Source organism: Porites lutea, chromosome 12 (genome assembly GCF_958299795.1).
Source record: "Porites lutea chromosome 12, jaPorLute2.1, whole genome shotgun sequence".
NCBI classification, from domain to species: Eukaryota; Metazoa; Cnidaria; class Anthozoa; order Scleractinia; family Poritidae; genus Porites; species Porites lutea.
The window spans coordinates 2065305-2080304 of NC_133212.1; the positions used below are offsets into that span (position 1 = coordinate 2065305).

General features: G+C 41.9%; 2 protein-coding genes across 2 annotated transcripts in view; both read right to left on the reverse strand.

Moving 5' to 3' along the window:
- The window catches only part of LOC140921873 (zinc finger MYM-type protein 1-like), a 3121-nt gene extending 2702 nt beyond the window's left edge, over positions 1-419 (reverse strand). Inside the window, exon 1 of the mRNA XM_073371872.1 lies at positions 415-419. Within this exon, the coding sequence (XP_073227973.1) occupies positions 415-419 (5 nt within the window). The remainder of the gene's footprint in view (positions 1-414) is intronic.
- A 3003-nt stretch (positions 420-3422) lies between these two features.
- LOC140921875 (uncharacterized) overlaps positions 3423-15000 on the reverse strand; it is a 23253-nt gene continuing 11675 nt past the window's right edge. Inside the window, 14 exon segments of the mRNA XM_073371873.1 lie at positions 3423-3490; positions 3493-3524; positions 4420-4525; positions 4919-4997; positions 5554-5709; positions 7010-7162; positions 7988-8115; positions 9322-9490; positions 11022-11186; positions 11743-11829; positions 11987-12134; positions 12840-13176; positions 13897-14000; positions 14723-14840. Coding sequence (XP_073227974.1) covers positions 3423-3490; positions 3493-3524; positions 4420-4525; positions 4919-4997; positions 5554-5709; positions 7010-7162; positions 7988-8115; positions 9322-9490; positions 11022-11186; positions 11743-11829; positions 11987-12134; positions 12840-13176; positions 13897-14000; positions 14723-14840 — 1850 coding nt within the window.

The window sequence follows — 15000 nt, forward strand, 5'->3', positions numbered from 1 at the left end:
TAAAGAGGGCAAATACTAATACTCGGTTTGCGCGAACCCAACGGAAATTGATCGCTTGAGTTTTAGACTGACATTCCTGAGCTTACTTACCTACCGTGAACCGTAAAACCTTGTCCCCGCCCGCAGTTGATTTTCTGAACCTGACCTCAAATAACCTTGGTGTCACAAAGACCACATATATCAGCCTACTTTTTAAAAATAAACTTATCTTAAGTTTTCCTCAATTATGTTGGATAACAAAGCCGGACGCCGGTCGTCAGGGGCTGCGACGATGCAGGGGGTTTACCATTGACGTCATCCACTAGTGTGACAAATTTGTATTGCGTGACTGAGATGTTTATACTCTTGGCCTTGTTGACCTGCTAAGGAGTTCTTATTCCATTTTTTTGGACAGCCGCACTTATCTTTTCTGACCTCATGTCGTTTGTTTACTAATCCTTAAAAACCTTAAATTTCAAGTTCCTCTCTCATCGAATGCGAAGGGCGAAGGCTACGAAAACGTCACTTGAAAGTGAATTCGCGCTGCTCCAAACTTTAACGAGCTTTCTCAGTCAACTGTTGGCAAATTTCTCTGGAGTTGAATTCTAAAGTACTGTATCAAAGGTCAGAAAAAGAAACAGAAAGTAATTGTCTTGTGTCATGCACCTCCTTCAGAAAACGTGAAATTAGGCAGTTTCACATCATAGCCGGGGCGTAGCGTGAGATTTGAAAGTTTACGCACGCAGGAGAAAAAGTTGTAGCGCCAAATAAAGGCGGCCCAACCTAGGGGTCTCTGGGGGGCATGCTCTCCCAGGAAATTCTTAAAGCCGTTTCCATCGTTTTCCGCAGGACAGTTTCAGCAAATTACTACGCAGGAAAATGCATAGTTAGTTGTTTATTTCACTCGTCTCTAGCAGTGTTTACGGGAAAAAAAAAGGCCAGTGACGCCATCAGAATTATAGAAAAATAAAAGGATAAAGGAAATACTAACACAAAGACACCAATATAGTGCAAAACATGTATTAGTCATCCCGATTTAATTATAAAAGAAGCTTTTTCAGAAAATAAAACATCTTTTTTTTTATATTTCAACCAGGAGGCCGCGGGCGTATGTGCGTATATGAACGCAACGCTCCTGCATAATCATGCAGTGTCGGCAAAGAAATGTGCAAAAAAGCGTGCAAAGTTGTTCTTTTGGTGGGGGACCCCAGTTAGGTGAGGTAAACCGCTTAGGTGGGGTAACCCGCCTGTTCATATAATCTCTCATTTCAATTTGATCATGTTTACTTGATAGGTGGGGTAATCCGCCGCATGTTACCTCACCTGTCTGGGGTCCCCCACCTCCATGTAAACAGGCCCTAACCTGTTGCTTCTTTTGCCGTTTTCGTTGCTGTCGCCGTTGTCGTTGCTTAAGCTCCCTGGTGGCCTGTTGGGGGTCACGGCAAGAAGAAAAGTGAGTTTCGCGCCACTGCCCCGGCTGCACATTAAAACAACGTTCTAAATTTCCCGGGGGAGGAAGTATATGGGCTCTATAAGGATGTGCCGTCGTGAAGGGTATGGTTTTCACGCAGTCAAGTCTGGAATGAATAGGGTATAAAATTCAGAGAGTTTGGGTCTAGAATAGGGTATCTTTTTCCAGATCCTGCCTGTTATACAAGCCAGAATTCCTATCACGCAGTAGTTTTTAGGAAGCAGAATTCCCTCCTATCGACAAAGGATGGGAGCTACGTTCAAAGTCAGGGATGGTGACAACACGCAATACACACTGTGCTTTTGCTCGCCGGAAAAAATTACGCGCTCGCGCCGCAGGCTGAAATCCTTTGGCAGGACCATTCACATGAAACCTCTTCAAAATTTCTTGGTGTTGCTAGCCCGTTCCAGGCGCTCAGATCGTGGGACGGCGCGAAGAGATCTAAGCAGAAAAAACAGCGAGGGGTGGAAGCACTCCACTCTTTGAACGCCTGGAACAGGCTTGCTATGATAATGCGCACAGGTGCAATCACCAAGTGAAGTTATTCATTACATGGTTGCCACAGCAAGAGGTTTCTGAAATTCCCTGATTTTTCCCTGACAATTGAATGAACAATTTCAGAAGTTAGTCCTGAAAATGGACTCAACGCTCCCCTCAAAGCTATCCCCCCAACCCATTTATTAATGCTTTTAGCAAGTCAAGTGCAGCGTAAGTGAATTGATAGTTCCTTAGTATAATGGGCAAACAGGATTCATTTCTTTAAAAACGCAAGATTAGCATATTGTTCAACTTCATGAAAAATATTCTACCAAATGAATACAACACGATTCATGTCAGTAAAATGTACAAATGTACTCTTAAAATTTCACTTTTCCTGATTTCTTTCAAAGACTTCAATTTTCCCTGACTCGGAGTGGAATTCCCTGAGTCTTCCCTGACCTTGAAGAAAATTTACAGTTCACCCCGACCATTTCCTGACCTGTGGCAACCATGTGCAAAAGACTGAAACGAAAATGAACGATACCCACACCACAAAACAACAGCTAACCAACAATGGCTTCCGCAACATCAGGTAACACCCAGAAATAGCAATTTTTTCGGTTGCATGGTTCACTTTTTTGGTAAAAATGAAGTCTGGGGATTTTCTTGGAATCTGATGTACACTGCAAATGTATTCAGTCAATGATATTTTATTGTTTGCGACATCACGCTTCGTCTTACGAGTCACAAATACATCGCAAACTGCACGATCCAAATTTCAGGCGATTACATGAGCACTTTTAGCGACTACATGATAACAGACAGCATTGAACTAATTACACTACCTATTGTATCTAAATTGATTACTTTTATATATTATATTAATTATATTTGGGTCGTCCCTAGGTTATACGACTTATAAATCTAGTTTTAGACTAAAAGCACTAGGGTGCTGTCCATAATAGCGGTACAATTACTGTTCCCTAGAGTTTTTTATCGGCTTGAAAAAAAAAACGATAGAAAAATGCTCAATATTAGCGACACGAAAGTGGGTATGGTGAACCATGGAGGAAATGATATCGGGTCATAAAAATTGTCGGGTCATGAGATTCAGTTTTTGTCGATGGATCTTAAAAATGTGTTGTCCCCTTTGCTTCGAGTACTATAGAGCAAAGCTCTAAGTTGACACTCTTGGAGTTCTAACCAAAGCCAAAGCCCCATTTTAACAGTTATGTTTAAACAACGCATTTGTTAATTGTGTTGTAGGCTGCTACAGAGACTGCGCACATTCAAAGCTACATCCTGGTCATGTTCAATCTAGTGCCCAGGGCTTTTTCTTGCCCCTACCATTTTCGAGGGGAACAGAGGATGAATGCAGGTTTTCTTTTTCGAAGTTCAGTTTACGCCCTCTTTTTTAATATTGCTAAATAAAGAAATCGTTTGACCCTTTTAGAGCATTTATCTCTCACAATGGTTCACCTTGGAAGCTGATTTAATGCATTAAACGCCAGATAGTGACACTTGAGTGACACATATCAGACTTGCGCAGTCCCTCTCTTTGCTGGAGACCAAACGGGTTTCCAAGAGTTCGAACCTTAAAAGAAGGAGGACAAGGATGAAATGAGACATTTGATAGGACATAGAATAAACAACGGCCAAAAAAAAGTTTCAAAAGATTTTAGGTCAGCGACCTGCACGCGCGCGAATATTCACTCAAAAGCGAGATTTAAAGTCGCGACTTCGGATTGATACCTCAAAAAGAGTTGGAAGTGGCAAAGAGCAGGGAATTTCGCCACGGTTTCGGCCACCTTTCAAATTTGCCGTTTTCAATCCACGTTTATCACTCCCATACTAAACCATTCATATTTCGTTATAGTTTAAAATAAACTTTTAGGCATCTTTCTAATTTTAACTACACACATTATTCTGAGGTTTTTCTTCAATTTCAAGACAGCTTCGTACGTTAAAAAAATCGACTCACGAGATAGTGTTTATAAACGCATGCAAAGTTGTGGACAGTCCCCAGCGTGAATAGAGCATTTGCATGATGCCGTCACTTTACTACTACGACCAGAATCCTTTTCGTTTTTCTTTTCATATTGAAATTTGGCATTCCAAGCGAGGTTTAAATAATAAAAGCCTTAATTTGCACAAGAGAGCAAAACCCTGAAGGATTCTGGTTGTAGTAGTAAAATGACGTCATCGTGCAAATAACCTATTGGCTCGTGCAACTGGGCCGAGGTTGATTCGAACTGTATTATTGGACTGTTTTGGGGGACGCCTTTTGACCCAGTTTTCGACGCAACCTCGTAATAGCCAAACAATGAAGCGATTACGCCTCCAAAACAGTCCCATGGTGCAATTTAGCAAAGTGCTGACCCAGTCTCGCTCGCCAAATTAAGGTAAAGAGAAGAGAAGAGAAGAGAAGAGAAGAGAAGAGAAGAGAAGAGAAGAGAAGTACAGAAGTTGCCAGATTTCATCATACTTACTTAGCCCCCATAACAGCTCGCAGAGATTCCAGGTCCCAAGATACATTGATCTTGATTATAAGTATGCCTCCAGAGTTCATTATTTCCCACAGGCGCACCAACCATGCTTAAAAGACAGAAAAACGCAAGTAAAATATTAATACGTACACCCGTAAATAAAGATATTATAAGTCTCTTTGTAGTGAGAAACATTTGCTTTGAAGCGAAAAGAAGACAATACAAAAAGTAATTTAGTTTGTGAAGAACAAGATGTTCTTCTGAATCGACTTTTTAAGTCAAGGAACAAAGTCAACGATATCAATCAACAAAGAAAAAAAAGGAACCTTTGGTTTCCAAGAATCTTTTCGAAGAATGTTTCCAGCATTTCGGGCAACTAAACTGTGTCCCCTTCCCTAAGCCAACATTTTGCCCCTAAGTGAGAAATAAGTGTTCATGTTGGCTTAGGGGAGGGGTAGGTGGGCAGTTTCCCAGACAAGTATAATGATCTAAAGCCTCTTACCTTTACGATTCGACAGACGTTGAAGACTTAACATAACGATCAAATCATAAACACCAATCTCATTTGGAAGCCAGGTAAACTGCAAAAGAAAATAACAAACGGGAAATAAAAATACTTCAACAAGAAACAGCTTCTATTTTCGGAACACGCTAGGCGTTTCTTTGCAAGGTTCTGATAGCTTTATGAGCAGAGCGAGGTGTACGCGGCATTACGAGGGGAGGTCTGGTGAAAAGTAAGGGCTACGATATATATATTTTTTCTTTTATGAAGGACACCGATTTCTGGCAGGTCAAAATATTAGCCAAACCAGAAATTTGTTTGGCAAACATTTCGTGCATTTTATCATTTTAAACTTTGCGTCTGCCATCGATGAAATGTTTCACTACGAAGCGAGGGCTACATTGAAACGTTTCTTTAACAGTCCTCCTTAGAATTCCCAATAGCAGTGTGAACATTCAGCTGTTAAACTTTAAACATCAAGTTTTGTGGCGATGTTAAACAATTCGTTTAAACAATACAGTTCAAAAATTAGTCCCCGTTCATTGTGTCGTCACGCAAGGCTCCTCAGGTGTGTTGCGTGACGACACAAAAGTGGCTGCGTAAGAGACCATTTTAAACATCACCATTAGACAAACCTGCTAAAACTGCACTCGATCAACATTAGCCTTGATCTCGTCAAGCGGAATATTCACGAAAGGTAAATCTCTAGCGCCCTTGATCTCTAGCGATTTACCCTGCTGAATCTTCATAGCAGCGTCCAGCAAACGTCCACTGTGGTCGATAGCGATCACCTGTCACAGGAGATAGAAGAGGGTCGCAATAGGGTCTTCAATCCCTTCATCCCGGACCCAAATTGTCTTCTTCAATCCCGTTATACCGATAGTTATAAACTTAGGCATCCTGCAACCCGTGCTCACTTTCAATCCTGAATCTCACCCTCACTCCGCCCCCCCAAATTACCTAACCCTAACCCTCACCCTCCCCCCCCCAAAAAAAATTGGTTTTAAATCCCGAATCCCGAAAAACCTCTTAAGGACCCTCATAGAAGTGTCGAGAAAAATTTAGAAGTAGAGACGAGATTTGACTTAAAGTTTTGTTCCCCAGAAAGCCACATTTTTTCTTTTTTTAACCAGAAAAGTCAACACGGTTATTTTTATTGAACGAGGCTAAGCCCTTTCTGATCGCAGAATAATAAAACTTCTAACACTTGATAACTTGTTTCCTTCACTATGACATTCTCGCTAAAACTCGTAGTAGAAAGACGACGGCTATCACCTTTTCCCGCCAAAATGACGCTGGTTCACGCGCACGCAATACTCAGTACTGAGAAAATTTCGTCCTTGTCTCTGAACCTAAAAGTCTCTGCTAAGACCCGCGTCAACCTTCAACTTCACGCTACACAAACACTACTCGATTTAAGTTCATTAGTTCGACGTACGATTTGATTTAACCTGGATAGAACCCGGCAATTTCTGTACATCTATTTCGTTAAAACGTGTTGACCGGAACTGAATTCTCCCCCACTCAACTCCTCCCAGTCAACTGGTCAGGCATCACCAGAAATAGAAGAAATTAAGTAGTATTATCGGTTGCACGCTGAAACCGTTCTAAACCTTGCGTGAGATGCCATTGCGAAACACGAATACTACGCCCTGCTATCTGTGGAATTGTCAGCTAACAACGATAGTTGAGGGAAAAAGTTTCAGAATGTCAGTGTGCAAAACTTGTTTGCCGACGGAATTGCAAGTAGGTTACGCCGTTGAGCATGTAACAAAGCCCTCAACTACACCGCTGTCGCTTGCTCTACTACGACAAGTATCGCACCATGTAAGGGAATCCGCATACCGGAATTGGCGAAAAGTTTGCTTGTGGAATCCGGAATCCTGGGCTCTGGATTCCGGAATGCTACTAACGATTGGAATCCAGAATCCAAATTTCACTTATAAAGACTGGGACCCAGTACCTGGGATCCGGAATCCAAGGCTTTAAATCCAGAATCAAAGACTGTCTTGTCAAGTAGAACATCTAAATCTTTGAAAGGATTCAACTAATCGAAAAGAAGTGTGAAACGAGCGATGACTTTGTGGTTACCTTATTCAAGCTCTTGCTCAGCTCGTAGGAGAATCGACCCACAGAGCACATAATGTCAAGGGCCTTCTTCGCGGGGCAGCCATTGTGTTTGTGAATGGCTTCTTTGCAAATCTCTGCAAGCTGCTCACAGCAACCGGCGTCACTTTCAACACCCTGTTAACGATATGCAAAAATAATGAGATCAACTTCGAGTGACTGTACTTAATCCAGGAGATTTATAAGCAACAAATCACGACAGCGAAATTAAAGTGGTAAATGTAGCGAAAAAAAGTGTTGAAGAGTCCAGAAAAGCTGGAATAGTGACTTAACGTTACCATGTATTACGAATTGCTGTGACTTTCATCACATGCAACCAATTGGCGTGACTAGCATTACATGGTCAATTGAAGCGGACTAAGCTTTACTTGCGTGACTAGCATGATGGTATTGAAACCAAAACACTTTGTGACAGAATTAGGTGTCAGGGTGACCTTATGTGACCATATAACGAGGTTAAGGGCCCGAACTGGCGAGATGCACGGCCAACTTAGCCTGTGATCATGACTTCTCCCTTCATTTCTCCACTCCTTCACCGATCTAGAGGAGCCTGTTCCAGGCTCCAAGAAAGTAATGTGCAGAGATCGTTAAAACTGATGCGAAAAACACCCGGGGACTGGGGAAAGAGGAGGCGCAACCGCCCCCTTCCCCAGATCCCGCGCGTCCTATTTTCGCTTGACATGTTTGCACGGCATCTCTAATGAGAACCCCGCTCATATTATTCCTGGTCAAAAGTAGAAGGCTATTTTCAGGAAAAAAGAAAAAAAAGTGCAAACCCACAGGCAACCTTGCAGTCGTCGGAAGACCTCACGGGATTGGTTAGGAAAACCATGAACAAAAAAAGTTTACAATGTAACCTAGCCAGAAATTAAATGAGTTGCGACATATAGGGACCCAAATAAGGTAGAGGTTTTGAAGAGCTGCAAGGCTACTGAAACCCACCAGCAGGTCACCATAGTTAGACAACACTTCAGAGTACAGAAAATCCTCGGCATCATCATGGTACTGAATGTTTGAAGTGCTGACGTATACCTCGCTGTTGTCGATGCCGGGCAAACTGATAGGGTTCTCTGTAAAAAAAACAAAAAAAAAAAACTAAATCTTACAAGTGCTTTTTTGGGGGAGGGGAGGGGAGGGGAGAGCAGGGAAGGCGCAGAGGAAAGAGCACTCACCACCCATCAACGTGGACTGGGGTAGAGGCCAGGCGTCGACACCATACATGGGTTGGGTTTGTTGTTAGTTCTCGCCACTCCAAGAGGTGTTTCTCCGAGTGCTACCGTTTCCCCTTCCAACAAAACTCGACACGTCCAAATCAAAAGTCGATATCTGAAAGTGTCCACTTTGTTGGGGTCACTTAGAGAGCCACTGTCAAGTTTCTAGCCTGCGAGCAAGCTCTCCATTTTCTGCGAGCGAAACGGGCCGCGAGAAAACGCGCGAACGAACGGCAAAGCTGTGAGGGGTGGAGGAAAAGAGAGCCCTTCGCTTTCGCTTCTCCTTTCGTGTGCCACTCGCGCGTGACTTCTCGCGACTGCTCCAAAGGAAGAGTTTGCTGAAAGTCCTCCTCGCTAAATAACGTTAGTTTGGTTCGGTTTTGAAGCATAAAAAGGACCAAACAGCTTTTTATAGCAGCCACTTTTGGCAGTGTTAATGTGCAAATAACTGGATACATCAGAAAGACAACATCTCTGAATTTTGCTAACCATGTAATGAATTGGCATCTCACGCAGGGAAGAGACTTGGCACACCTATAAGTTGCTAAGGTAGAAAACCCACTGTAAAGACGATCAAGCGCTTGTCAACGCATTAGACAACTAAAACCTCATTCATTCTCTCAGGGACGAAACAAAAAAGTTTCTTTAGAAACTAATCCTCGAGAGTAACCATACTTATAGCTGGATTAAACTGCAAAAACAAAACTGAATGCAAGGCTGGCAATATGTACTGCATTATGGCCTTTTCTTCAGTGAAGCTCTGGCCCTGAGGAAGGCTAATTTTGTTAGCCGAAATATTGGCCCCAAATGAATCAGCCCTTTGCCGTATTGCCAGCCTTGCATTTAGTTTTGTTTTAATTCCCACTTCAAGTGACTTCTGGCTCTAGCATCTATACGTTGGAGATCCGGCAAGAGGGAACCGATCGGTTTTACCTAGGCGTTGAGTGGATCTCTGCATTCAAAGGTTTTTATTTAACTGTATAAATCGGGTGTAGTCCTGTCAAGAACACTCTCTAGTTTAAGAGTACTCACTTACCCCTCCCCTAGTGCTACCCTTCTGCTTACCTTCCACCCCAACCCCCAGCACAAAAACAGGGGTTCCTACCAGACGCACCGGAGGACTGTTAGAAACTGACTGAGCCAATCGAAAACCAAGATGCTGAAAGAAATGGCGGCGAAACCAAAAACGGGTGAATCGTGAAGCTTCGACTCCGGTAGATACCCAGCTGCCACCCTAGAAATGAAAATCAATCGGCCATAAAATCATGCTAACAAGAAAGGCCCGAGAGCTCTGAGGCACCAGCTTTCAGTCCTGTACAGAAAAATTCGTCACGTGAATTACCTTAAGTCACGTGACAAATAGCGTCATTTGAGAAAGGCCTTAAGATGGTTCTGTAAGCTTGTGAGCGAAAAGCATTTTTCTTTGACTGACGGAAAATGAACCTAACTTGTAAAAAGACATTTTTCGGCTCAGTAAGAGACTGGGTCTGCGTTGTGCCACACTGCACGATGGGACTGTTGATTAACGCTATCACTTCATTCATTGGCTATTCATAAAGTTGCAAAAGAATCTGGGTCAAGATTCCTCCCCAAAAACAGTCCCACAATGCATTTTGACACAACACCGACCTAATCTCGAGGTGAGAAGCACAACCTCAAATTTGACCAATAGGCTTCTACTTCAACGGTCTAACGGTTAATATTTTTTACGCAAGATGGTAAAGGTGTAAACCGCAGCTTCAAGTGATTGGCCTATATGGAGGAGAAGTGTGATGTCACGTTACCATGGTAGCAAAAGTTCTGGATCTCAACAATCTTTCTTGAGAGAGACAGCCACTTTCATTGTGGAACGATGGAAAAAAAGAATGGGCTACCGTTTTGTTCCTGAGTGCAATCATGCACAGGAAAGTTATACACAGGGCTGTCACTAAGATCTCAAGTTACCAGGTTTATACTACTACATGAGAAATTTCCTCAATTTGATTGGCTTAGAGCAGTGGTATTTCAGCTTAATTTGAAATACCTACATGTGAAAATTACAAACCTTGTGTGGGTAGTAGTATAAACAAATAATAGCATGATTTGTACGTGATATTTCGCATAAATACCACTCGTGATATTTCAAGATTGTCTCAAATTTCACTCGCCTAACGGCTCGTGAAATTACGTATAACAATTTCGAAATATCACTCGTGGTATTTATGCCAAATATCACTACAAATCATGCTATTACCTATACAAATACAACAAGTAAGCGAGGAATAGGCCATTTCCGAGTTCCAAAAAATCTCACTTTCAAAACGAGGCTAAGTGCGAAACCTTTGTTGTGAAAATAAGTTTTATTTGCATCGTAATTACAACTCATTTTCACAACAAAAGTTTCGCACTTAGTCTCGCTTTGAAAGTGAGATTTTTTGGAACTCGGAAATGGCCTATTGAACCAGCTAGGGATTTCTTTTGGTTCTATTTTTCTTCTATTTTCCTATGAAGTAGCCGAGGGAAATCCCCAACCCCCGTCTCTTAATGACAGCCCTGCATACATGTCAATTTTTTTCCCTTTTCCTGCCATATTTGCAGGACCACGGTGTGTTGAGATCCAGAAATTTTGCTTCCATGACAACGTGACGTAACGACTTCTCCTCTCTATAGCTGACTGCTAGGAACTTATAATATCAAAGGTAACGCTTTGTCGAGTACACAAAACAAGTGGACAGTACTTCCAGAGGTAAACAACTCAATTCTTATATATTTGAGGCTCTACGTACCATGATCATGTTGTGCTTTCCATCAAAAAAGGGCGTAGAAAAGTCGTCATAGAGCATATGCGATTTAAACCCACAAAAGCCATTGACATGATCTTCCACCCATTCCCACACATTTCCAAACACGTCACAAAAGCCAGCCTGCGTCGGTGGGTACATGTTAACGGGCTGAAACATTTCAATAAAAATAACATTGCTCGCCTCCGATTTTGGAAGAAAATCATGATTGGACTTTCAGTGTCACGAAAAATATTTCATAAATCTTGTAGAATTTTATAATACTTCTCGCCATTTTAGGCTTTCGCTTCGTAATTCCTAAAGCTGGAACGAAGGCCATTGAAAGATTAATTTTCCTGTATTTCAGTGAAATATTGTTTCTTACTAGGTCTAGTTCTAATTTCGTGAATATTTGTGTCAGTAAACATAAACGTTACATAATGAACTGCTTAAGATGGATGCAACGAGCACCCACAAATTTTCATGCGTATGACCCTTATGTGTGTGTACGATGAGGATAAGATGAAACTGAAGATGACGATGATGATGATGGTAATTACGATGATGATGATGATTATGATGATGATGATGATGAAGATAATGATGATGATGATGGTGATGATGTTGACAATGATGATGATGACGATGATGAAGTTGATGATGGGGATTATGATGACAACGGAGACGGCAGTACTGTTTGAAGGAGAAAGAAAGGTGAACAACTCACAGTTGAAGAACCATACGCCATGTTGATGTTGGCTTCTATTTTATCCTAGTAGATAATATCACACGAGGTTCCAACTAAAGGAGATTCCTGTTGAGGAAAATTTGTGTCCATTTGTTAATTGCACCAACATCAACTATTCTATGTAATAGCGACAATCGACTTGTTTCTGTGAAATCAAACGTAAAGGTCATAGGAGAGACTGCACGTAGAAGACTAGCTAAGACTCGATTGCTTTGTCACGTACCTGAGATCCCCGTATAACATGATGTTCGGCCTCTGTAGGCAGACGGAATTCTGCGCCCTTCCAGGTACAGTAAGCTTTGGCCTCGTGATAGTTCACTTCAACAGGCCAATCCATAGGCATGCCTATTACTTCAAACATCGCACGGTACCTGTGTGGATGGAGAAGGGCAAGATCTGATCAACCTTTTTAATTTCAAAGTAGCTATGGAGGGATTTAGGACAGCTTTAATTCCTCTGTGGACCAGATCCTAGCGAGTGATTGTTTAAATTTAACCTTTTTATCAGTATTTTTTATATTAAGCTGAATTTTTGAAAACGTTTCCGCCAAATTGATCTCTTCCGTCGAACAGTTTTTTTGTTGTCAAAGTAGCCATAATAAAACTAAGAGTGCAACTATTGCTTTTTTTTCTCTTCTCCTCCTTTCTTCCTCTGCGCTCTTTCTTTTTCTCCTTTCCTTTTCCTTTGTTGGTGTAACTTTTAACTTAGTAGGGCGCAAAATACCTAGCTAGAATTAGGAAACGATACTGCCAAATTGACCTCTTCCGTCGAACAGTTTTTTTGTTCTCAAAGTAGCCATCATAAAAACTAAAAGTGCAACCATTGCTTTTTTCTCTTCTCCTCTTAAGACCTTTCTTCCTCCTCGCTTTTTTTTTCTCCGTTCCTTTTCCTTTGCTGGTATAATTTTCAAGCTTATAGGGCGCAAATTACCCGCCTATTACACTTCAACTGCAAATTTCATTGGGTTCATTTTCAAAAAATCGCCTAGATAAACAAGTAGAAATAGCTTTTTGAAGAATCTTCAGATTTGAGTATACGAATATGCGTACTGCTATATTTAGAAAAACGACACTCACCTGTAGGGACATTCCAACTCATCGTGGTCACCGTTCACGACATGACCATTAGGCGAACCATTCACACAAGTCCCATTCATGGCGCCATTGACTGTTCCATTTCCATGTCCATTCAGGACACCATTGGCAAACCCATCATGATGGTCGCCGTTTATGGAGCCATTTGAAACTCCATTTAGAGCTCCGTTTCCCAGCAACGGATTATGATTGACATCTGTCAATCTCAGGTTGCAATGGGAGTAAGTTGCCAAGTCCGAGCCGCAGCCGGATTTGCATTGATTGCTGCAGACCCAAAAACTTGGATGGTGAATCTGACGGAACTGTTTCCACCGCCAACCTTGGAAGGACAAAACGATGTGGGTCGGAGACCTTCTACCACGGGCTCGGACGCGAGGAATAAGAGATAGCCAGGGTTCTATGCAGGAGTTATCGTTTGGGGGAGAAATCCCGGGTGGCCGAAGGCGACGAGCTCCCCAGGGATTTGATTGCTACCCAGAGAGCGTGATTCGCCAACTTTCAGCACGCCTTGGGGTGGATTGTGGATTTCCACTGTCGCGCAATTTTTAAGTGCGTACGTGCATAAAACGTACGTTCGCAAATAAAATAGAGGCAATGTATGAAAGGTCGCGCAAAAACGTTTAAGTTGAATCTCGCTCAACTTCATTTCTCAGTTATTTTAAGACCTGAGTATTGGTCCGGTCCTGGGTCACCCCATCTGAGGGGATCCAAAACAGTCTTGGATTCTGGATTCCATTTAGTGGATTCCGGATTCCAGGTACTGGATTCCAGTCTTTATCAGTGGAACTTGGAATCTGGATTACAATTGTTAGTGGGATTCCGGATTTCTTAAGCTGTATTCCGAACTCCAAAGCCCAGGATTCTGGATTTCACAAGCAAAATTTTCCCCGGATTCTCGATTCCATAAGCAAAAATTCCCAGATTCTGGAAATGCCGACTCCCGTACAAGGACAACCCGAGAATGGAACCCACGACCACCCGCTCTGCCGCCAATCCCTTTACCGACTGATTGAATCCCGCTGCGGAAAGTGATTCTTACCTTCTTTAGTCCAATACTTGGAATTTTCATACTCTCCGCTGTTCACAAACTCCAAGTACTCGCGGTTAGTAATCAAGTACTTTGAAGCCTTGAATGAAGGAACCCTGCAAAGAACCAGACGAAATATGTCTCATACATGTACACAATGTTAAAGGCTTCATGCAATCGCTACTTGTCAAAAAAAAATATATCAAAAGAGAACTTCATTTTCATACAGTAAATAATAATTCATGCTGCATTGCATAACAAAAGTTCCACTGAATGCAAAGGGAACTTTGGATCAATAATTATTTCATCTCTACTAGTTTAGATCATTCCTCCAAGTTGTTTTTGCTTACTAGCCAAGGAATTTACGTGTTATGATCAGTGTGTTAATGTGCGTATATATTTTATAATCCAGTGTGGTGCACGCATGTAATCATTTCTTAGTTACAGGTTTAATTTGTGTACTTTGGTTTTCTGTACCTGTAAGTTTTGTCATGAAGATTGTATCAGCCAAGCTTTGGCACCAATCACAAAATTTATTATTTACATGACAGCAGTACACTGTACATGTACGTAATTTTCCTTTACAAGTGTCGGAGATTAAAGTCATCCTTTCTGGGACATTTACATGGACATGCAGTAATTTTGACTTTGCTTTGCTTGCTCTGTCTGACTGCAAAGGTCGACCAGGGTTGGAATCCCAGGAAAGACTCAAATATCAGGGCTACTTTGCCACTTTATTTAAAGTGGTTGCTAATTGTACAGTTCTCGAGAACTGTTAGGATTATGATCTGATTTTGAACATGCAGTACCGTATGATGTACGTCACACCCAAACTCACTTGACGTTCCACTGCCCATATTCGTTGTCCCACCCATAAGACGGAAAGTTTTCTGGCTTGCCCAGGCTCACAGACTGCTCGGCTATTTCAATCAGTGGGTTGGATGAAACCGGATCTCCTGATATTGGCATTTACAAATTACAAAAATGTTCTTTGTGTAATCATGAACTCGGTGGAAACCCTTGACAACATTAACATACAGAGGGCTGAAGGGTGCAGAATTCTGCACTTGTTTTAGACAAGTTCTTGCTTAAAAAAATGTATTCATGTATATATCT